At 41.5% G+C, this 24,436-nt stretch overlaps 1 protein-coding gene across 1 annotated transcript in view; it reads right to left on the bottom strand.

The window, feature by feature from the left end:
- The window catches only part of SND1 (staphylococcal nuclease and tudor domain containing 1), a 572,988-nt gene that overhangs the window by 185,966 nt on the left and 362,586 nt on the right, over nucleotides 1-24,436 (bottom strand). Inside the window, exon 16 of the mRNA XM_066592191.1 lies at nucleotides 23,105-23,214. Coding sequence (XP_066448288.1) covers nucleotides 23,105-23,214 — 110 coding nt within the window. The remainder of the gene's footprint in view (nucleotides 1-23,104; nucleotides 23,215-24,436) is intronic.

The following is a 24,436-nucleotide window of genomic DNA, read 5'->3' on the forward strand; positions in this document are numbered from 1 at the left end:
CTTCAGCCAATCACACTATTCAATGACATCATTGAATGGGTGTGATTGCTAACACACATGCGCCTTCAGCCAATCACAGCCATTCAATGCTGTCATTGAATGGCTGTAACTGGCTGACGGCGTGTGTATTAGCTTTCTGGAGGCGGGGATTTCAAACCCCGCATTCAGAAAGCAATGCTGCGCCGGGGACGAGGAGCGAGCGACATCCTGCCGGAGCGCGACAGAACGCCGGGGAAGTGAGTAATGAATTTTTTTTTTACACTTTTTTTTTTGTATTACCGGCGTATAAGACGACCCCCGACTTCAGAGCAGATTTTTCGGGGTTCAAAAGTCGTCTTATACGCCGGTATATACTTCTGCACAGATACATATAGTAGACATATCACTTAATCAGCGAGTCTGTTATATTGTCCTTAGAGAGGGCTGCAAAAAGATAGCCTTCCCTTCCCTTTAAGCATTATTAAGTCGCTTCATCTAGATAAACACAACCTTAACACCTACTTGACACATTCCCTAGAAAGTTATGCCTGCAGGGTATATACTGAAGGAGGCTGCAATGTTGGGAGTGCTTGTCAAGAACCTTTCTTCGAATACAGAGTTGAACTAGTCAGCTGACAGTACGAAGGGAAAGGTTGGCGGCATCGGGCACAGCCATCATGGCCATTTAGAATTCAGCATCCATCTCTGAAAAGCAAACCAGTTCACAAAAACACAAGACTGGCTGTCGTAAGCAGGCTTTGTGACACTGCAACACTGAACATCCCATACAAGACGAAGCTGTAGCCAAGAGTACAAAAAGAAAACTATTTAATAATCTTTATTTTTGAGAGCAGCACCCAAAGTGATCAATCAGCATAAAGTCAGATGATCTCAAACTGTATAAGGAGCCATAGCTGTGCAAGAGAAATGGCACAGATCTGCCTGTAAGTGACAGAAATTGAGAGCAATCATCACAAACATGCAGCCACACGGTGATGAGGAGTGGAAGCAGAACGATACAATCAAGCAGAACATTTAAAAACAGCTCCCAATCACGAGAAAATCAATACTGTTGGCTTTTATCGTTTGCTTTCAAATACTTTGCTTTATTGCATATTTTCTACTCACAAAAAGTATAATATTCTTGACACTGTCTAAACATCAGAAATATGCTGGCGAGATGACAGACTTACACTAACAGAATGATTTTGTAGGGAAAACAAGTCGCTCAAAGTAATCAGCTAACAGTACGGTGACTAACAAAAATGGACCAAACATCTTCAAGCCATTCCAGCAAGTAATCTGACATGCTATCTCATACCAAGACGTAGCGTGCAAAATACTTCAGGATCACAGCAGTTCTAAAGCACTTGCAGCAAAGTTGTTGTGTATGTGTATGTCTCAGGTTACCGATTCCCGGAAATTATCTTTATATTGCCATTAATTAGAGCTTTGTGTTGCAGCTCAAAAGACTCCATAAAGGTTCACAAGGCTATGCAGCGGGCAAAGGCTCAGAAATTTCTCAAAGAAATTCATCATGCTGGCGTTAAACGGTCAAGAAATTGTCAAGCTTTTCCAGAAGTCTGTCTGGCTTATAGAACATTTTTTTTCCTGCCCTTACAGAAGCTGAACATGATAGCAGTCAAAGACAGCACTTCAGATCCCAGTTACTGCACAACATCCTTTTTATACTTTAGAAATAACTAGACACACCCTGAGATGTGAAGTGCCATAAGAAGGGGAAGAAAGCATGCAACTAACGGATACCAACTGCCCGTCATCAGAAGCACCCGCTCTATTCACGGGTGAGGCGTTATTGAGAGATCCGCGGCCATAAATCGCACGCAGAGCTCGCATGACACTTTCCATAGGAGAACTATGGAAAGAGCAGCCTACTGCACACGAATGGAAAATCATAGCGATTTTCCGCTCGCGTGATTAAAATTGCAGCATGCCGCGATTCTCCGCTGCGAGCCTATCATTATTATAGGCTCATCGTGGAGACCTTTTAGTGCTCCCCCCTCCTCCCCGTGGCAGTAGCGATATTCTGTTGCGGCCATGAACAGGGACGGCCTGAAAAAAGCAAAAAGTATATTTTACATATATACATAGATTTATTTAGAATTTATATAATTTATCTACATATATATTATATATATATATACATACACATACATACACACATATATACATACACACTAACTGATGCCAGCCATCCATCAGAAACATCTGTGTAAAGGAAAAGTGAGAACTATACTATGCATTCACACACAATTTTATATTATATATATTTCTTTTTTTTTACCTTTCTTTTACACAGATGTGTCTGGTTACAGATGAACAGTTGGCATCAGTGTGTATATATATTTTGATGGTCTGGTGGGCCATCGCATACGACAGCTGGTCATCCCCAGTAGTGGCGTGAGGGACAAGGACAGCTCAGTGATATGTTCTGGTTCTCCTCAGGGCGCCTTCCAAGAGGCATTTTCCAGCAGGATAATGCTTGGCCGCACGTGGCAAGGATGTCGCAAGGATGCCACAAGAATGCCTCTACAACGCTGTTACACTTCCATGGCTGCCCGATCATCAGATCACTAATAGAACGTGTATGAGACCATCTGGGATACGGTCTAGGAGTTTGCATGATCTAGAGGCTTGGTTACAGCAAAAATGGACTGATATACCCGATGCTCCCATGCCCACCTGTATCACAGCTTGTATGCAAGCTAGAGGCGGTACAACAGGGTACTAGAGCCTCCATGTCCACCCGTATCACAGCTTGTATCCAAGCTAGAGGCGGTACAACAGGGTACTAGAGCCTCCATGTCCACCCGTATTACATCTTGTACCAAACCTAGAGGCTGCCCAGTGCTTATGCACTCATATCATAATCTCTTCCTTATATCAACATTACAATTAGAGATGAGCGAGTATACTCGCTAAGGCACATTACTTGAGCGAGTGGTGCCTTAGCCGAGTATCTCCCCGCTCGTCTCTAAAGATTCGGGGGCCCGCGCGGGTGACAGATGAGTTGCGGCGGGGAGCGGGGGGAAGAGAGGGGGAGAGAGAATTCCCCTCCGTTCCTCCCCGCTCTCCCCCGCCGCTCCCCGCCCCCCTCATCTTTAGAGACGAGACGGGAGATTCTCGGCTAAGGCACTACTTGATCGAGTAATGTGCCTTAGCGAGTATACTCGCTCATCTCTAGTTACAATCACACAAAAATAGTTTCACTCAATTACGACAACTCCTAGTTGCTTGATTTTTTTTTTTTTTTTTACAAAGAGCATATATGTTTCTTTACTGGACGGCTGTGATAGATGCCTCCATCCAACAATCATAGGTCCTTCTCCTTTTTTAACCATATGACGTGACAATATATATATATATATATATATATTTTTTTTTTTTTGCATCATGAGATGAGGGTGACCACATCTGGATGCTTATGCAGAATAAGATGTATATCAATTAAGTTTTGAATGTAATAATTGCACTTGAAAGCTTGTTTTCTATAGACGTACATTGCAGAGTACAGCGCGTCCATCTGAGAGCTGGGCTTGGTGCTGTAGTGCTATGTCACAGAGTACAGCAGATGGAAGATTCCTGAGCTCTGAAAAGGAACAATGCTGGCATGCAGATTATCTGGCTGGCAGCTAGCACACAGACATTAGCGTGCCACTGTGTCTGCGGATCTCCACTACTTTGGATCAGACTCCAGGCCTAATGCACAAAGGCTTGTTAGCAGGGGATATAGAAAGGTCAGTACGGCGGGTTCTAACCTTCTACAGGGATCTTTAACAGTTTCGCTAATAGGTATGCTGGTCATACTAATTGTCAAACAGAGATTTTAACTTGACGAAAAAAAGTCAGCAGTAAACCCGTCACAAACCCCAAAATATCACGAGTTCAAAAACTCTGACATTCATCGCCAGGTAAAATCATAGAAACACGAAACAAGGCTGGGGAAACATTTTGTTTAATCAATCTGACATCTATCACTATAAACTAATATACTCAAGGGGATTCTGATTATCTAATGCATGCCAAGAGGTTACAGAACAAAAGGCATCAACTTAGAGCTGTGTGGCATGACTGTAAAAAGTACAAGTTCAGGAAGCAATCTGCCACAAAACTGGGCGATTCCTTTATTTTGAGGCTTAGAGTTCTAATCAAAGCAGTCAACCTTTTGTACCTCATGAGACACATTTAATGTAAAGAGTTATGGTTGGGATCCACACTTACCTCAAAAATGGAGGAGACACATTAAATATGGAGAAATCAGAAGATAGGATACCAAATTGCACAGTTCAGTGGTTAGGAATGAAATAATGTCAGTTGCAAGTGCATATGGCTATAACTCAGAAATCCCATAGCGAGGCACACAACATGGGGTCACGGGCCACTGTTTGCGGATCACTGGTCTAGTATATGTGGAGAACTTATAAAACCCTATAATCACAATTTGTGTAAATTTTGTAGCAAACAAATTAGACCAATTACTAGACTGCCACTTCATTTCTTAACAAGTCACATCAGGCAAGTGGAGATGAGAACACTTAAAGGGTTATTCCCAGAATTATAACTTATTGCCTATCCACAGGATAGGTGACAAGTGTCTCATTGGTGGTGAAGCCAACTGCTAGGACCTTCACCAATCCAGTGTTCCTCACTTGAATGGAGTATGATGCTGTGTTCCGCTATCTTAATCAGTGCTATAGACTGGAGCGATAGTACACATGCTCGTCTTCCAATCAATTCAAACAGGAGACACAGGACCTTACTTTCCTATGATCTGAGTGGGTCTGAGAGAGCGGACTCCCACTGATCACAAACTCATCATCTGTCATATGGATAGGTGGTACGCTGTAATTCTGAGAATACTGATTTAACATGTGCACCAGAGCGTGCTGGTACTAGCTATCAGCTGTTTCCCTTGTAGCAATAAAATATTTACAGCTTTAGAGGATTGTTCCCTTTTGCTCTTTATTGTTTTATTGTTGATCCATGGATTTATTCTGATTGCCAGATTGGAAAATGGGCTTCTACCTCATGGGCTTTTTTGCCTTCCCCTGGATCAACACTGGGGGGAATAGGCTGAACTGAATGGGATTATTTTTTTTTACAAGCCTAAGGCCCAATGTCCATGGGCGGATTTAATTTGCAGCACCTGCGCGGGCGATCCACAAATCACAACGCCTATAGGGAGACATGGGGGCCCGCAGTGCAGCTAAAAGCCTGCTAATGTATTTTCCTGGCGTGCAGATCGCACGCGTGGGAAGTAATCGCAGCATGCCCCAATTTCTCTGCGGATCCCACAGGGACAGCTTCAAATGAAGTCAATAGAAGCTGTCCGATCCGCGGTACACCTGCGGCTGTCACTGTGGACATGCCGCAGATCTGCGGAAAAGCAGGAGATTCAAAGACAAAAAGACAGCACTGTGCATGTGCCGGGGCATGTCGGACAGCGATCCTGAATGCATCCGCTGTGCTGAAGAAAGAAGATTCGACTGGCATAGAGGAGACCCATGCTGGATCCAGAGAGCCAAGAAACTATTTTATTGTCCATGGCCACGCACAGATTCTGCTGAGGGATTTAGTAGTGGAATCAGTGCGTACAAGTCGACATAAGGCCTTATCCAATATAAGGATGGGTTAATGGAAAACCTTTAAAATGCTTGTGGGGCTTTCACATCCAACGCCACTATTGTAGGTTAAATGATAAGGGCTCACTCACATCAAACTTTGCATAAGTGCCCTCTGTGTGACACAAGTCAGTCCTGGTAGATCACCTAACTTAAAGGGGTTGTCACGCGCCGAAACGGGTTTTTTTTTTTTTTTAACCCCCCCCCCCCCCCGTTCGGCGCGAGACAACCCCGATGCAGGGGTTAAAAAAACAACCCGCACAGCGCTTACCTGAATCCCGGCGGTCCGGCGTCTTCATACTTACCTGCTGAAGATGGCCGCCGGGATCCTCTGTCTCCGTGGACCGCAGGGCTTCTGTGCGGTCCATTGCCGATTCCAGCCTCCTGATTGGCTGGAATCGGCACGTGACGGGGCGGAGCTACACGGAGCCGGCATTCTACACGAGCGGCCCCATAGAAGACTGCAGAAGACCCGGACTGCGCAAGCGCGGCTAATTTGGCCATCGGAGGGCGAAAATTAGTAGGCTCCATGGGAACGAGGACGCCAGCAACGGAGCAGGTAAGTATAAAACTTTTTATAACTTCTGTATGGCTCATAATTAATGCACAATGTACATTACAAAGTGCATTATTATGGCCATACAGAAGTGTATAGACCCACTTGCTGCCGCGGGACAACCCCTTTAAGTTCCACAAAAGTACATCCCATAGGAAATAAAAATCTGCTTGGTCATTTCTAACCTTTAGGGTCCATGTCAAAAGTTTGCAATGGCCTATTTAAAGCATTTTTAAACTTTCAATTATATTCAGACCCCATGGTATGCAGAGTATTTAGTAAGTTGCTTACTTTTGCAATTACTCGTAGGTAGCAAGTAAACAATTTTTGGAAATCTAGTGTTAAGGTGACTGTGGCCTTGAATTATATATTAAGGACGCACTAGTTAAAAAAGCCTGTCATTCATGCAACGCCGCCATTCATCATAAAGATTTCCCAAAACTAAGATTCACTGAAAAAAATAAGAAAGGCTATGCATTTTTCTAGGATCACCAACCTCTCTTCCAGGGCTCCACACCAAGTTGAACGTGGACAGATTCTCATTTATTAATTTCCTCACAGCGCATAAGGTGTTCAAAAATGTAGATGAATATAAGAATGGTCAAAATTAGAAAGCACTGAGCCCTCAGAACCAGTGAAAATAAATAATTGGCACTCAATGGCTTCAACTATGCATTAGGAAGCTTCGAGGCGATGAGTTTTTTTAAGCTAGAGAGCCCTGGTTATCGCACTGTGGCTTTTAGCCTAAAAAACATGTTGAGAAACAATGCACCTTTTTTAATAACTAAAAAATGTGCACTATTCCATTTCCTTTTGAGCTTTGCAAGGAAAGTCAGACACCCTAGATGACTATTACACAATGCAAAGCAAAATGTCAGATCTGGTCAATGGGACCCCTGAGGATGTTCTCTTAATAAGAGCAGTTATTCAATGCAAGAATTCTACATAGTTCATGAAATCTATTCAAGGTACATACTTACTACACATCAGTGTTTTCTCTGCCTTTCATGAAAAAGTTCAATACACAGTGGGGCCCTGCTGTCTTGTTACCCAAAATAGTTACTTTCCATTTTTTACAGTTTAGATAAATAAAAAAAAAAACTAAAAAAACTAACCCCAAAACTATGATTACTACATGTAACTAGAACGGTTCTGTAAAGCTCCTCACTGTGGTCATTATGGTAAGGTACTGGGGGGTGGTGTGGGGGGGGGGGGGGGGGGAGATGAAGGCAATAACAGCAATGTTGTGGCTTGGAAAAATGTAGCTAAAAAGGCATTGTCTCACCAAGAGATCCCCTTTCTCAAATCAAGACTGCTCAGTGATCAGCTGATCACAGCGGGTACAGCTTCTGAAGCCTCCACCAATCAACTGTCTTTGCTGGAGGAAGTTACGGCCAAACATGTACCCCTAGAGCTGGCCTAGTCTGGCATGGCAGCCAATCAACTCATTGACTGCTACCCAATAGAAGACTGAGCTGGGTGTTGCAAAGTTTACAAAGATCACCTATTCAGTTTCATTCCCATCAAACAAGAGACTGAAACTGCAAAACTCTCCGTTCTTGTCTAAAGAAAAGTCTATAATAAAGGGGTCTACAGCAAAGTGCATTATTAATCACACGGATCTTGAGGTTTTTATATTAAATCATTATCAGAACTACAGTATTTCTATTAAGGCAACAATTGCAGTACCACAGATGAAGAATGAGGAAAAAAGCCCAAAGTAAGACAGAACAAGCTGTTACAAACAGAAAAAAACAATCATAATACACTAAATAAACTGAAGCATGTTCTGTACTAGTGATGAGCGAGCATACTCGCTAAGGGCAATTGCTCGATTGAGCATTGCCCTTAGCGAGTACCTGCCCACTCGAGAGAAAAGGTTCAGCTGCCGGCGGTGGGCAGGGAGCAGTGGGGGAGAGCATGGAGGAATGGAGGGGAGATCTCTCTCTCCCTCTCTTCCCCCCCGCTCCCCCTGCTCACTGCCGCAACTCACCTGTCACCCGCGCCGGCACCCGAACCTTTCTCTCGAGCGGGCAGGTACTCGCTAAGGGCAATGCTCAATCGAGCAATTGCCCTTAGCGAGTATACTCGCTCATCACTGTTCTGTACATGAAATCATTATTTTCCATTCAACAGCACTGCTAATATGGGTGTTATGGCAAAACCTCAACACAAATGTCCTGTGTAAAGAAAGAAAATGCTCCATGTGAGGTAGAAGAAATGGCCAACTCAACGCCTTTCGTTTTCCAGCCTACTCCTCTAAAGCAACAAGTCAGCATGTGTCTATATACTTACAATCAATATAGCTGTATACACACCATTAACCATATTATTTCACTAAATTGTCCAAAAGATATGAAACATAAGTGACAATACAGCACCTGTCTGTTTAGTGCCAGAGGGCTTTTCCGGTTTATTATTTTTCTCTATCTAACAGTTTTTCTACACGTTTCCCCAAATTCAGAGACTGAAACCACAGCTGGTGCCTGGAGGCGAGAGGCAGCACGCATGTATCAACCAGCAGAGAAAATCTCATTTACTGACATGTTTCCTCTTTTGGAAGGTAGTGTAAGGACAGTATGGACTGAAACAGAAGACAAATTTTCTCTATACCAGCTCCAGATGGCAATTTTCACACTGTATTACTGAGAATTGCTCTTCAGAATGTTTCTTAATTGATTGCTTCAAAGAAAGGAAACAGAACGTACACAGAACGGAGAGGTTTTACTCCTATAGCAGTCATTAAACATAGTAAACAAATGTCCTCTACATATCACAAAGACACATGCCAAAGGAGGAGAATACACCAACATAGTAGGACTTAAATTGAATTGTACGGTAGCCAAAACCTGCACATTTTTTAGAGGCGATATCCCTGCATGATGAGAAGTCATTTCTTTACATGAATGAATCCTAAATCTCCAGTCTGTCTAAAAAAAATATACAGTTACGCCAGAGATGTACCACCTTCTCTGGTCTGATGACATTGTCAGATTGAACCAATCCCAAGAGCTATGCCCCGTCGTGCAAGAAGCAAAGGAAGAGACTCTAACTAAATAAATCAATCTTGTTATTTGTATAGCGCCAACTTATTCCGGCAGCGCTTTCAGGTAATTTATTACCACCCCCCTCAAGCTGGATACTCATTTTACCAACCTCAGGAGCATGAAAGGCTGAGTCAACCACGTGCGGGGATTGAACTTGCAACCTTTAGGTCATGAGCAAGAGCTTAGGACTGCATTTCTGCTGCCTCAACACTCTGCACCACACAAGGCTCTCTCTCTCCATTCTAGTTCAAGAGAGTTGTTGAAACAGCTGATTAACTATTCCCATAAACTTAGCTGAACACATACATGGCCACCCCTCCATCTCATCTACTCATTTCTCAAGTTCCACACAGGGCTCACAAGACCTGCATTTTGCTAATATATAAAGGTCCCAAAGATGGCTACACAGTGCGCCATTATTCCTTATTAGAGATGAGAGAGCACGCTCGGTAAAGGCAGATACTCGAGCCAGCATCGTTCTTCTCAAGTAACTGCATACTCGTCCGAGCAAATGCGGGGGGAGGCGGGGGTGGGGAGAGAGAGAAAGATATCTCTCTCACTCTTTACCCCCCCCCCCACCCATTTGCTCAGACAAGTATGCAGTTACTCGAGAAGAACGATGCTGGCTCGAGTATCTGCCTTTACCGAGCGTGCTCGCGCATCTCTATTCCTTATCCATTACTGCTATAAAACATTCCTCCTCTCCCTGACATTGAAAATTCATGCTGTCTGAAAAATGTGGAAACACTTATATAGAAGGAGCACGTTTTGTCTGATGGTGATACAATTTTGCATACAAGCTTCAAGGGCAAGGGAAACCTGTTAGGACATGTCACCAAAATGTTGGCCATTTTGAATACTGCCATCTTGGCTTCAACTCTAATTTTTGGAAAGGTAGGTGTGCGATCTACTAGCAGAAAGTTTCACCAGAAAAACAATGGTATGCTTCATTTTAACATAACTTTATTTGTTCTCACGTTAACACAGTGATGTTAATTACAGGCAATGTGAATGACGGTGTTATTTCAAGCAGAACTTGTTCAGATTGTTCTTATGTCAGGTGAATAAAGGCCCATTTACACGGAGCGATGATCGTTCAAAGATCGCTCCAATGACCGTTTGAGTGAAAGCTTTGAGCAATCATTTTGCATAAACTTTTAAGTAGATACTCAGCTACTTAAGAGCAATTAAGTGTGCAAATGAAGCCTTAGCTGAAAGCAGTTAAGAGCCTGAGGGCTATTATCTGCGCTCAGATCCTTTGTTCTCCAGCGGGAAACAATGCTATCAGCACTACCCGTGGAGAACTAATAAGGCTGAGCGACGATTTTTACGTTGGACTGAATTTAACGATCAGCTAGCAGTGCCCGAAAAGTGCACAATGGCGCGCGTTTAGACGCAACGATTATCGCTCAAACGATCGCTTTTTAGCAATTTTTGAGCGATCATCGCTCCGTGTGAATGGGCCTTAAGGCACAAGTATAATCGCAGCAGATTTCAGTCAATGCCACCGAACCAGATTTAACTGCAGCGCAGTTGCCAAATTTGTTTCCAAATTCTGAGAAACAAGTTCTGTGGCGCATAAACCACAAATCTAGACAACCAAAAACCTTCCCCGATGAAGCATCAGCAACCTCATTCAGCAGGAGCCCACAATGTATAACATCATCTGTCTCAAGAATATGGGCTTAGGGCGTGCCTCCATAGGGCGAATTTTGTCTATGCCTATCAGTAAATGGCATCCTTACAAATTGCAGATGCTGCAACATTTGGTGGAGGACGAACTCAAAACCTAGAAACTGAAAATTTACATAATGCATGATTTTAAAAAAAATCACTGGAGTGCTCTTTGAAATATCTTAAAAAAGGCATAAATAAGGTTCAAGAGAGGTCTATCTATTTGAGCTAGTGTGACCATGGTTAGTTATTGCTTTCTCTGAAACTCCCAGCCTCTTCTTCCTCAGATGGTCATGTGATCTCAGTTCTGACCAGCTCAGATCTGCTTGGAGTTAAGTTTTCGTTTTCCAGCCAATTTCTCAGTCTGTAGGATGCTGTTACACACAACCTGACTGCAGGGGGACACAGTTACTGATGATCATACACCCCCTGTCACACAGTTGTGATAGAGGATATCACAGCTCATCCTCCTGACTGTATATTTATGGTCTGTCATTTAGAAGACTATAGGAACCAATGATAATTAAACTGCCCCCCCCCCCCTCCCTGCATCCCCATGATGTGAAAGTGAAAAGATCTTTCAGCATCAAGATGGTGGCAGGCAATCAGGTGAAGGTGGCGGAGATGGAAAAATGTGTTTTCGCCAGAATCGCCCTTTAAAAGTTGTGATCATGTCACTGCTCTCTCTTCTTCCTACAGGCTATACAAATTAAGTTAAGTCTTTCCTGATTCGTTTTGTTCTTGGGACCTTCCACCGTTTTTGTAGCCCATGTTTGGGCTCTCCTCCTGACACCAGCTCACCATCTGAGCTTGTGTTTTCATTTATTATTTTCTTTTTCTAATATCAGTTCACCATCAGGACTGATATCTATATCTGCTTATTTGGCATTTTATGCCTAATAATCTTGGCTAGTGCATCTTAGGTTTATTCTCTAGCCTCTAGCTGCCTTCTCTAGTATATACAGGGCATTGTGCCTCAGGTGTATATTAGCAACTCCAGGGTGTCATTGGAGATGATTGGGTCTCAGCCTTATATCTTTTTAAAGACATGTTAGAAGGCCTCCGTTTTCCTTTGAAGTTACCCAATTGTGGGTTAACACGACTGAGGTTTGGCTCCACCTGAAACCAAATACTACATCAACAACTATTGAGCGCAGTTCCGGGATATTCTCACTACATTAAAGGGGTTGTCTCGCGAAAGCAAGTGGGGTTAAGCACTTCTGTATGGCCATATTAATGCACTTTGTAATATACATCGTGCATTAAATATGAGCCATACAGAAGTTATTCACTTACCTTCCCAATCAGGAGGCTGGAATCGGCACACGTGACGGGGCGGAGCTACGCGATGACGCGTAGAAGGGGCGGAGCCAGAACGCCGCTGCTGCCGGACAGACCCGAAGGCAGAAGACCCTTCTACGCAAGCGCGTCTAATCGGGCGATTAGACGCTGAAGTTAGACGGAGCCATGGAGACGGGGACGCCAGCGCAGGGAAGGTAAGTGAATAACTTCTGTATGGCTCATATTTAATGCACAATGTATATTACAAAGTGCATTAATATGGCCATACAGAAGTGCTTAACCCCACTTGCTTTCGCGAGACAACCCCTTTAAGGTCCTGATGTTCTATCTGTATGGCCAGAGAAAGAAATTTTTAACAGAGCATCTCAATATCATACTTTTGGAGCATTTAAGATCTTTTTGAGCATCCAATAGATCTGCATACTGTTGGAACATCAATCCAATAGTTTTGTAGTATACTGTTCAGTCTGTACCCCTCTATGGGTCTGGTTTACCCATCCTCGTTATCCTACTGAGGGCATTTGCAGAACACCACTAAGGGTGCTACGTGGCTGCGAAATATAATCGACAAGCTCTTTAACGTTTATCAAATGTTCTTTAAATTTTTTCTTTGGCTCCTTGGCTGTGGATCTTTGGCCGCAGTCCTCAACCTCCATTCTGAGGGCTGGGGTCAGACACAACTATTAGGGACTAGCTACCCTGGTGATATTTATGTGTGTGTGTGGGGTCGGGGGGGTCTAACCGGCTTACAATCCCCCCTTTATTAGGCCCTACCAGCCATCAGGGCTTTGTTATCCCCTTTTGCACATCTTTGGAGTTCGTTCACCATTGTACTATTGTTCCTTTTTTACCATAGAATCTGGGTGTGTATGCATTTGTCCCTTTACACCCCATGGTTTTAATTATTTATCAATAAAACGGTTGTTTTAGGTTATTCTTCTGTAGGCGTTTTTCTGTGAATTATACATTCTATTTTATTAATGTACACGTTCTACTTGAGAAAATGTCATTATTCACATTGCCTGCAATGAACAAAAATCGCTGTTAATATAGGAATTAATAAAGTTATTTTGAAATGAAACACAGCATTATTTTTTGGGTGAAATTCAAGATGTCTGATATTTTGGCAACAGTCCAAAATGTTTCCTTCTTCCCCCATACCTTGTGTGAAAACTGGACAGTTTTCCTGCTACATGGATGTTTCCACACTTTTGAGAAACCATGTCTATACGAGGAGCCTCCAGACACAGACAGACATGACTAGATGATTGGAGGACCGCACAGAATAGCATCAACGGCCGCTGTCTATGTATCTTGGAGTCAAACGTTTCATCTTATACTGATTAAATGAGGGCCAATTGGATTTGAATGCATAGTGATTTATTTGATATACATCTAAACTGGTAAAAAAAGAAGCACAAAGAATTGCGCTCTTCTATTCATTGTAAAAGACTGACAGAGCAGAAACAGTGAGATTGAGACCTAAGAGGCCCCTGTCTCATATATTCACCAGTATGGTGCCCTTCCAGGTTCACTTCTGGTTTCCACCCCATGCAGCTTTCTGCATAAAAAACAGAGACTAGGATGGAACCAGCGCTGGAGCAGCAAAATGTGGTGTAAAAAGGGCATAATACCCCCACTCAGATTTGTTTGATCAAATACTTGTAAATTATGAAAATATGGAGTATTTATCTTTAGAGCAATGAAACAGTGTAGAGTTTACTATTCTCTCAGAAAACACGTGAATAAATTAACAACTTAGGACACAAGGGCCCAACTGGGAACATCAAGAACCATTTTTAACAAGAGTATGGCCAATCACCCCAAAAAAAAAAAATAATTTTGTGAATTTTTTTCTTTACGGCAACATATGGCATACAGAAGTATAACCGGTTGTCCATCTACATGGCATCACTGTAAATGTCATCTTTCAAAGGTTTAATTAAGCATGGCAAAAAATGCAATGTTTATTTTATAAGAGGATCTGTGACAGAAATCCGAAGCTAACACTTGGATTTGTACCACAGATCCATGCAAGGATTAGCTCCATTGTCATTCAATGGGGCTAATCCGCGGCTTTTCCACAAGGGATCCACAAGGAGAACGTACATGCTCATTAATCTTGCTGATTTTTTTTTACTGTATGTACTTTACGGTTCAGACAAAAATCTGCTGATTTTTTAAAATTTGATTTGATTTTGTGCAGCATGTGAATGGGGCATACAATGCTACATTTACTTACACTAGATTGGGAATGTCAGCAGATATGATGATGATCATGCTTCACGTGTAGAATCTGTACCTTAAACCTCAATAAAACCTGAATGTGTTAAAGGCACATTAACTTTTTTTTAACATCCATCATCATCCATCAATAATTTCCAGAGGAAACCCATCAAAAAGTAGAGTACATAATATTAGTAGGTCATTTTACTTTAGGGGGATGGAAAAGCCAAGAATGTAAAAGGTAAATCCTGTGACCGGGAAGAGTGTAGAGCATCATAGCAAATCAGTAACCAAATATGCCTTGATGAATGGCCTGGTCGAGCTGATCATTTTTCTCCCTGTCACTTTAATCAATAAGGGAAAAGGTGAATTGCTATTGATCTTCCAAACACCTTAAGAAAGAAGTACACAAATTGCAGAAAAGTTAGTACCAAGAATGCAGAGGGAGAAACAAAAGCTGGCCTAGTAACCCTACGTTCCCTCAGTTTTACTGGAGTCCAACCAACATTCCTCCTTGCAGCATCACTTAAGTAATAGGAAGAACTGTCAAATGGCAAGATCCCAAATATTTTCAGGAAAGCTGCTACTGCGTTGCATGGAGATTTTGCAGCAGATTTATTACGGACTTCCCCTTTTTGGAGTTGGATTATAGAGGAGGATATCCATGACGAAAATCCATGGCACATCACATTAGAATGAGAGCTGCAGAGGCTGTGCTTTGAGTGGTACGTGTGGATGAAGTTCTGCCCAAGCCCATCCACTTGTATAGTACTATAAACTGATGCAAATTTGCGGAGCAGAATCTTCACTGCAAATCCACCATGTTTAGACCTGGCCTCATATGACAGAGAGATAGAAGCATAAATCTGGGATTATTTAGGTTTAAGTGATTTGTTACGTCATTTCTGAGTTAAAAAGCAAACAATCCTGACAGGACTCCTAAGGGTGCTCTCACAGTACTAGAATATTCCATTGTGCGGAAAATCCACAGCAAAATCTGCATGTCTAGATTTTGAAGCGCATATTGAAATTGCTTAATACCGCTGACCATTCCGCCTCAAAATCTGCATTTCATCATGCAGTTTTTGGTGCAGATTTCAACAGCAAACTATTTCCGTACATGTAAAACCACCCTACAGCCTCCTTCACACGGAAGGATTTTGGTAATTAGTTTGCATCAGTATTTATAAACCAAAGGCAGGAGCGAAGCATGAATATGAAGTCGGAGGTGTCAATCTTCCCATTATACTTCTTCTCTGCATAGATTCCATTCCTGATTTTGACCCACAAATACTGATGCAAAATACTGACCAGAATGCTGCCATGTAAAAGTGACCCAGGAGAGACAAAGGTAGCAATAAACATTAGAATTAGGTTGGTTGAATATGACAATTTCAGTGGGACCGACCTTCTAATATGTATTAGGTGTTTAAGTGAATTCCAACCATTTATCTCAAGTATAACATTGCGGCTGAAGTTTAACCACACTTCTTGTGGTAAAATCTATTTGGCAAGATGCTTTAAAAATACACTGTCCTTGTATACGTATGCCTGCTAATCCCTGCAATATTCCATACAACAATGCACTGTATGTAGAAGAGATAAGCAATTCTCATATTTCTGTGCATTAACCCTTTCCAATCCACTGTCTGACATCTTCCCCATTCTGATTGAAGCTTGTATAGCTCCAATGTCAGAAGACGTCCAACAGGGTATTCTTACCGTCTATTGCCAGCCACTCCGCTGTCAGAGTCTGTCTGGCGCACACACACTGGCTTTAGCCAGCAGATGGCACCGTTGTATAACAGCAAAACAAGAAAGCCTTTTAGGAAACCAAAAATCCAAAATTGCATTGGAAAGGGTTAATGTGCCCTCCAGATCAAAACTATATCCGATCAACCCATTTTCAAGTAGAATGGAGCCACATGAGTAGAATCCAGCATACCATACTAATACTGAATGGAATATGAAAAGTCTAACTTTAGATGAATCACAATTAAGTCAATGGGTAGTACTGTATACATACATACACAACTGCGTTTACAAGTTATAACATTGTAATAGAAACTTCCATAGAAACAAAAAGGTACAACATTTTTTAACTTAGTGAAACTGTTGAGCTTCCCTGACAACTAGATTGGAGACTACTGTGTTTCCCCGAAAATAAGATATCCCCTGAAAAAAGACCGAATAGAGGTTTTGCTGAAGTGCTAAATATAAGACTTCCCCCAAAAGTAAGACCTAGCTCTGTCCCTGCTGTGCGGGTCTGCTGTGATGAGCTCCCCCTGGTGGCTGGAAGCTGCAATACCGTCCCTGCTGTACAAGGGGTCTAGGAACTGCACTGGGTGATCGTTACAGTCTCCAGACAGTGTGTGGGAGCCAGGTACTTTACAGCCCTTATTTTTTGTCGCCCTGTGTGTGAGTCAGGCAAGACAAGAAGTACTTATTTAAGGACAGTGCTATTGCGAGACATGAGAGGTTTGGGCCAATGATTCTGAAAGAAATGGAGTCATAAGAAATTCATCAGAAAATTCAGGGTTTGGATTGTTATGATGATGTTCCAGAAGATGATGACATGACTGTCGTTGAATAAATCTTGCTTTGTGTTTATAAATATCGGGATCGGTAAATGTACCATAGATTGTTGTACATGGAAATAATGGTAGTAACAAGAAATTATTGATAGGATTCACAGTTTGCCTGGTTATGCTCGTTTGTGATGACAACTACTGTACAGTATGTAATAAATGTTCATTTTTTTTCAACAATAAATATAAATGGAAAATAAGACATCCCCTGAAAATAACACCTACCACATCTTTGGGAGCAAAAATGAATCTAAGACACTGTCTTATTTTCAGTGAAACAGGGTACTACCCTAAAAAAATGACAATGCCTCATATAACTGACCCATCGTACAATCTGTGCACATACTGTACAAAATACCGGTGTGCATGTGCCCTTAGGCTATGGTCAGAGAGGGCTGCTTCTTTTCCAAGAGTAGATAATAAAAAAAAAGAAAATAAAGAAAATACTTAAATATAGATTTTAGATACCATTGTAACTTTAGCTAAAACATCACATCAAAAATATGCAGTGTGAACCTGCCTAAGGGATACATCATAAGATGAACTTGTCCTTTACCTAAACATCTATAAACAATAACAGAAAATCAATTTGTTTTCAAAAACCAGCGCTGTAAACTATGAGAGTGTTTGAGACTATCTAAAAACTAATAGCCAAGGAAGAGAGAAAAAATCCCTCTTGTCAATACAGTTGAAATCAAGAACTTGGATGATTCAGAAATGGACATAACTCAATCCCATCTTATCGAGGTAAGATCAATTACATTTAAATGGGATAACAAAAAAAGAGACATAACCGAGTGCTGCCACCCTGCTTAAACGATGAAAGGGTGCTTGAAACACAATTGTCATATATAGTAGCAAGAAGTCTGTATGGAAGAATCTGAAAGATGAGAGCTGATTATCTGGGTCTCGGAGGAAACGCTTTTGCTGATGGCAGCAGAAGAAAATAAAATGTTTAGAAGCTTCTTTGGCATTAAATAGTCTAGAAAATTAGCTTGTGACTAATTAGCTTCAGCCTGAAACAGTGAAATTCACCATCAACTCCTCCCCTAATATTTGAGAACCTTGAAAGACCTGTCAGATCAGGACATCTGTAAAAGCGGAGTGTGTAACTGCTAACAGGCGAGAAACTGGGATGAGACTAAGGGAAATGAATGAAGGACGACAGATAAAAGAAAGCAGGCATGTGGTGATTTAGCAAAGAAGAAAATGTGAATGAAGGCAAATGCAGAAGATCGAGAAAAGGGCAAAGTTGGTGTGCAAGTTTTATACCCACTTCTCTGCAAATCAAGTTTACCTATGTCTTAACCTATTCAATTTGCTCGGTGAATATAGCAATGTCACTTGAAAGGCTTTGATATAATTTATAGCCTTTATAGTGAAGCACAGATGATAGCCTAGACAGGCGATCAGTTATGTTTCTGTCTAGCAGGGCAGGGGCCACAAAAAGCGGCATTGCGGGCCGTATGCAGTCTGGGCGCCTCTGCTTTATATCAACCTTGCAAATACAGTAACCGTATTGAGAATACTGAACTACTGCCAAACAGTCAAGGCTGCTATTTTTAAGTGTGACCCATTTTATGGGGAAACTGAAAGCATACTTGGGATACAGTCAGTTGTAATCAGTTTTATTAACACTGTTGCAATAACTATTATGGCCACACTTTAACACAAGGTAACCCGATCTGAGCAGCAGGAAAGAGAAGGACAACAACATACAAAGCAAAACCACCTCAAATGCTCAAAACTCACAACTGATGTGTTAACAACCGGATATAAAGTGTGATAGACATGATAACTAGTCAGTATAAAATGTCTATCGATTTGTATAAACCAAATGTATTATGCTGTTGTAATGACTTTTAGCCCCGTGGAGTTTAATGGACGCACAATCTAATCATGGTATTTGCTCTGATTACACAAGTTGCACAACCAGCCTCTAAGAGTTAAAGGTTATAGTGTTATATGTATATACTTGTTCAATACTGAGTGTCTTCCTAGCCCTCTCCACCCCTCCCATCCTGAATCTAGTTAAATAATGGGTTGCCTCATACACAGAAACTGCTTAAGGTTGCCTGCATAGAGGACAAAGTCCGCGCCACATCAACACTTGGAGAAGGGTGGGCAGAGAGGTGGGAGATTCTATATGATCCGACAAATGAGAATCCTATATGTTACTGATGTAATCTGTTGCACGCCCATTAAAGGGCGGTTATCATGTGTTATAATAAAAAGCCTGAGCCTTTACACATTGTAGAGACTCTCCCGGTTTTAGACCAGCATTTGTGTCTGATTCTGGTCGATGATGTGTGCACACGATACAATTCGGAAGCTACAAAATACCCCGAAACCTGCTGGAGAAAACCATAATCCAGCACAAAAGTGGCTAAAGAAAATAGACATCTGGGGTGACATAACACAAAGCCTTTTTGGGAAAAACACTTTTATGGCAAAATCTTTTGCTGGCATGTTTTGCAAAGCTGTAAGGCAATAAGGAAATCTGAAACCCACTACAAGCACGGCACATTTTTGTGACCCTTTTTCTTCCAAAAAAGCAGCATGCTCTAGGCATGGTGTAGGATTATATGTGTCCCTCCAATATAAAATATTTTATATCATATGTTTAATCTCTTTTTATTAAATTTTCAAAATATGTCACAAACATTAGAAAATAGCAATAGGGATATAAAGTGAAAACAGGTCTCGCGGGCCCTTCAATTCACATTGATATTTTATATTATATACCACCTAAAAATCACATGTAAAAAAAAATGCATGAAAATTATTTCGTTATTTTAACAGGTCTAAATAATAAAAAATAAGGTGTGTAAAGAAAGCCATAAGTCAAATCCATATGAGCATTAATGTGTTGCATGAGAAACTGAGCACAAGAGTCATGTGGGAGCACACATGCTCGCTGTAGGTACTATTTTCATCCATGAAACCGACCAGAATAGGACATGCTGCACTTTTTGTGCGTCGATAGTCTTACTACCTATTATGGGTCCGTGTGCTGTATACACAGACCTCACATGGACATGAATTCCGCTCATGTCTGCAGCGCTATTTGCCCAGGAAAAAAAAAAAAAAAGAGGTAATGGATGCAAACTGACAACAGCCGTTTTTTTTTTGTTGTTTTTTTTTAAACTCCATTAAAAGCAGTGGGTGAAAATGGGAATACAAGGCCTGACCAATGCATCAGTGGCCTCTACCGAATAATGCTGAACACTACACAAGCTCTACTTCCTGAGGGCTTTTTCACATGTGGAGCTACGTGTGCACCATCACACGCATAAAAAACACGCAGCTTGTAGAACCAATGGTTTTCTATGGAAAGGTTCAGATTTTTTCAGCGCGTAGCTCCCCGTGTGAAAAAGCCCTAATGCCGTACTCTGCATTAAAGGAGGCCACTGATGAAATAGTCAAGTAATGTACCCCTCCAAGAACAGTCATTTTACAGATGGGAGAGCACTGCTGGCAATGAGTTAGAGCTCCTGTCCACGGGCGAAATTTTCACTTCGTTCCCCGCAGCGATAATCTGGCCGCGGGGAACGCAGTGAACGCTTTCCGTAGTGTTGCTATCATTGCGGTTCTCCGCTTGTGGACAACGATTCGCAGCATGCTGCTAATTGCCGCAGTTCTACACGGTGAGCCTATCTGTCAGATAAGCTGACTGCGGAGATCTGTCTACCGACTCCTGCTCCCAGGTGGCAGCTCCTGCAGCGGAGATTCGCTGCGGGATTTCGCAACGCAGATTCGCCGTGGGATTTCACAACACCCGTGGAAAGGCAGCCTTAGATGGTGCTCAAGAGGTAAACATGTAAAAACTACTGTAAAATATGAGGACTGGCATTAAATGACTTATTTCACCTATTAGTATAATGTTGTGATCCCGCTGTATGGCGCTTTGGTAAGACCACATCTGGAATACTGTTTTCATGTACAGAAAGGCATTGCTAAAACAAAAAACTGGCTACAAAAATGGTGGAAGGTCTCAAGAGCAAAACTTAAAGTACTTAATTTGTATAGCCTTGAAGAAAGGAGGGAGGGAGGGGGGGGGACATTATTGAAACCTTTACGTAGAGTAGATCTGGAAAGTCTTTAGACCCTCTCATTTTTTTTTACATTTTGTTACTTGGTGGTCTTGTGTAAACACAAAAACTCAAGGCATTCCTCCCCACTCTGCACTCAATACCCCAGGGTGACAAAGTGAAAACAGAACATGCTTTGTTAATTCTGTCTTGATAAATTTTTGTTAATTTTTTTTACACCTTCGAAAACTAACATTTTGCACTGACATAACTATTCAGATGCTTCAGTATGATACTTAAAATTTAACTCTGGGGGTTTCCTTTTTCTCTTGATTATCTTTGAGATGTTTCTACACCTTGATTGGAGTACACCTGTGGTATATTCCATTGCTCAGACATAATTTTAAAATACACACCCTGTTTCTATAAGGTGTCACAGCTCACAATGTATATCAGAGCCAAAACTAAGCCAGGAGGAGGAGAAAAATGCCTTTAGAAGTCAGACAGGATTGTGTGGAGGCACAGCTCTGGGAGAAGACTACTAAAAAATGTGCTGTACTGAAAGTTCTCAAGAGTACAGTGGGCTCCATAATCCTTAAATGGAGAAAGTTTGCAACAACCAAGACTTTTCCTAAAGCTGTCTGACCCACCAAACTAAGCAATCGAAAGAGAACGGCTTTGGTAAGAGAGGTGACTGAGAACCCAATAGTCACTCTGGCTAAGTTTCAAAGATCCTGTGTGCAGATGAGAGAAACTTTCAGAAGGTCAATCATCACTGCAGCACTCCACCAACCTGTGCTATATGGCAGAGTGGCCAGAAAGAGGCCTCTCCTCAGTAAAAGACACATGAAAACCCGCCTGTAGTTTGCCAAAAAGCACTTAAAGGACTCAGAGTGTGAGAAAACGGATTCTCTGGTCTGATGAAACCAAGATTGAACTTTTTGGCCCCAATTCTGAGCATTATATCTGTTGAGAACCAGCCACTGCTCATCACCTGCCCATTTTTTAAATAAAAAAATGAGATTTCTAACATTCTGTTTCAACTTTGTCATTATGGGGTATTGAGTGCAGAATGATGGCGAATTTTTTTATTTTTTTTTTATTTGCACAAGACCTAAACAAAATAATGTAAAAATAGTGAAAGGGTCTCAAGACTTTCGGGACCCACTATATGTTAAAAGGTAAATACAGAGTTCACGAAGGAAAACAAAAAGGGGCATGGTCTGAAATTACTTGAGGGCGATCAGAAGGAAAGTCAGAAAATATTACTTAACTGAAAAAGAGGTAAATGCTTGGAGCAAACTTCCTGCAGAAGTGGTTGGAAATAAGTGAATTTAAAGGGGTTGTTCCACGAAAACATTTGTGCTTGGCCATCTGTAGCAGTCCCATACTTTAGAATGGAGCAGCAGTGACTTCACCTCCACTTACATGGGAATACTCAAGACCCCCTTTTCTCATGATCTCTGGGGTACATATCATTATCCTGAGGATATGTTGGATATGTGATAAGTTGTTTTGTGGGACTGCCACTTTAAGCTTGCCTAAAATAGGCATACGTTTATCCTAAGATAAAAGGAAAAAGGAGGGCACACTAGATGTGGCTTCTTTCTGCTGGCAATGTGCTATGTCTCTAAAATCATCCAATATGATGTGTGTCAAGGGCACCATTTTTGAGCCTCATAATGTGTCTGGTTAACTACAGTCCTCAAAATGTCTAAGGAAAAATAAAACTTCTGGAAGGTCTAGTCAAACCTTGGATATTAAACTAATAGACATGTGGTGACCGGTTGTGAATGAAGGAATCTGTGCACAAATAACTATTACCACTAAAAATCTGAATAAAATGTCTAATCCTCAAAAGTTAACTAAACCTCAAAATTCCACTTTCCTACGTAGGGTCTTATTTTGAATCGAAACAAAATTTACTTGAAACATTCGCAATAAAGGCATTATCTTCACTGCTAGAAAACGTGCTGAATAATACACAAGATACTTACTTGCAAATAAATTAAAAAAACAGACTCTAAACATTCGGCACTAAAGATAACAACCATCTTACCTCTCTCTGCAGTACTAGCTCCTTGGTGAACATCATGGCTTCCTCACTGAACGGCTCCCCTTCTTGAACTCCGCCAGGAATATTTCTAGCACCTCTTGGACATTCAATGCCTAAGAGATGTAATAAAACATACTGTTAAAGTCACATTAGAATACGTTCCAGCAGGAAGAAATATCTCAACAGCAAAAAACACAGATGTCATGAGCAAGGGACAATATACATTCATAAAGCGGTAGAAATAGAATGAGGTTTTGGAGTTTTATGCTTGCAATAGACCTTGGGCCTCAAAGACCGTTACCAAAGAAGACTACATGCTGATTTGAATATAGAATGTATTTATTGAGAAATAATGCCAATATTTGACAATTCAGGGTCAGAAATATTTTATATTACCCACTTCTACAGCTATAATATTAAAAAGATCAACCGCTCTGAATACAACCAGTCAAACAAGTATATTGAAATCCTTTCCTTGGACCTAAAAAGTAAATGAGGATAGAACACAGAACAACAACACTAGCATAGTTTAATAAATGCAGAACCTAATAATCCCACTTCATTGCTCCTCACTTGCCACAAGTGTATTTGTGGTAAATAGCTGGTATAGTCAGAAGCCCAAGCCTCTAATGGGGCTTAATGTGATGGCAAAATACCTCAAGATCCCTAATTGGCTAAAACCACCAAGTGAGAGCCCTTGCTATAAAATACAACCATCAAATAAGTAGAGTTTATTAAATCGTTATCTAAAACTGGTTATCCATAGTTACATAAAAGCTTTTAAAGAGGCATTCCAGGACCTTCTTATTTTTTTATTGATGATCCTTGCCGATTAGCGGATTCCCAAGGCCGCTGTCCCTGCAGTCAGTCCAGCAAGTGCTGACCACTGCACAGCAGCCCAGGTTGGGAGCTATGCCTTCCACTACCAACTGGAGCCACTGCACTATGGTCAGCACTTTCTGCTTCCTGCACGGACTGCAGTGACAGTGGCCCTGGGTATCAGCCGATTGGTGGTGACCCCGAGCGGCAGATCCCTGCCAATCATCTATTGTTGACTGCAGAAATAAAAACAGTCCCAGAATATCCCTTTAAATTTTTTATGCCCAATGAAGCAAAAAAGGAATCCCATTATCATTTACAATGTGACAGCAGCACAACTCATATTACCATTTTATATTATGTACTTCCTCTAAAACTGTGATCTTGTACAAAGAAACATCAATTCTGTTTTTTTTTGGTCTTATTACCTATTTTAGCAATTTACCACATGCTAGAAAGATTCCTATGTGGTAAGAACATCCGCTTGACCTACAGTTTTGAGAGCAATACCCATCT

Source organism: Eleutherodactylus coqui, chromosome 2 (genome assembly GCF_035609145.1).
Source record: "Eleutherodactylus coqui strain aEleCoq1 chromosome 2, aEleCoq1.hap1, whole genome shotgun sequence".
Taxonomy (NCBI): Eukaryota; Metazoa; Chordata; class Amphibia; order Anura; family Eleutherodactylidae; genus Eleutherodactylus; species Eleutherodactylus coqui.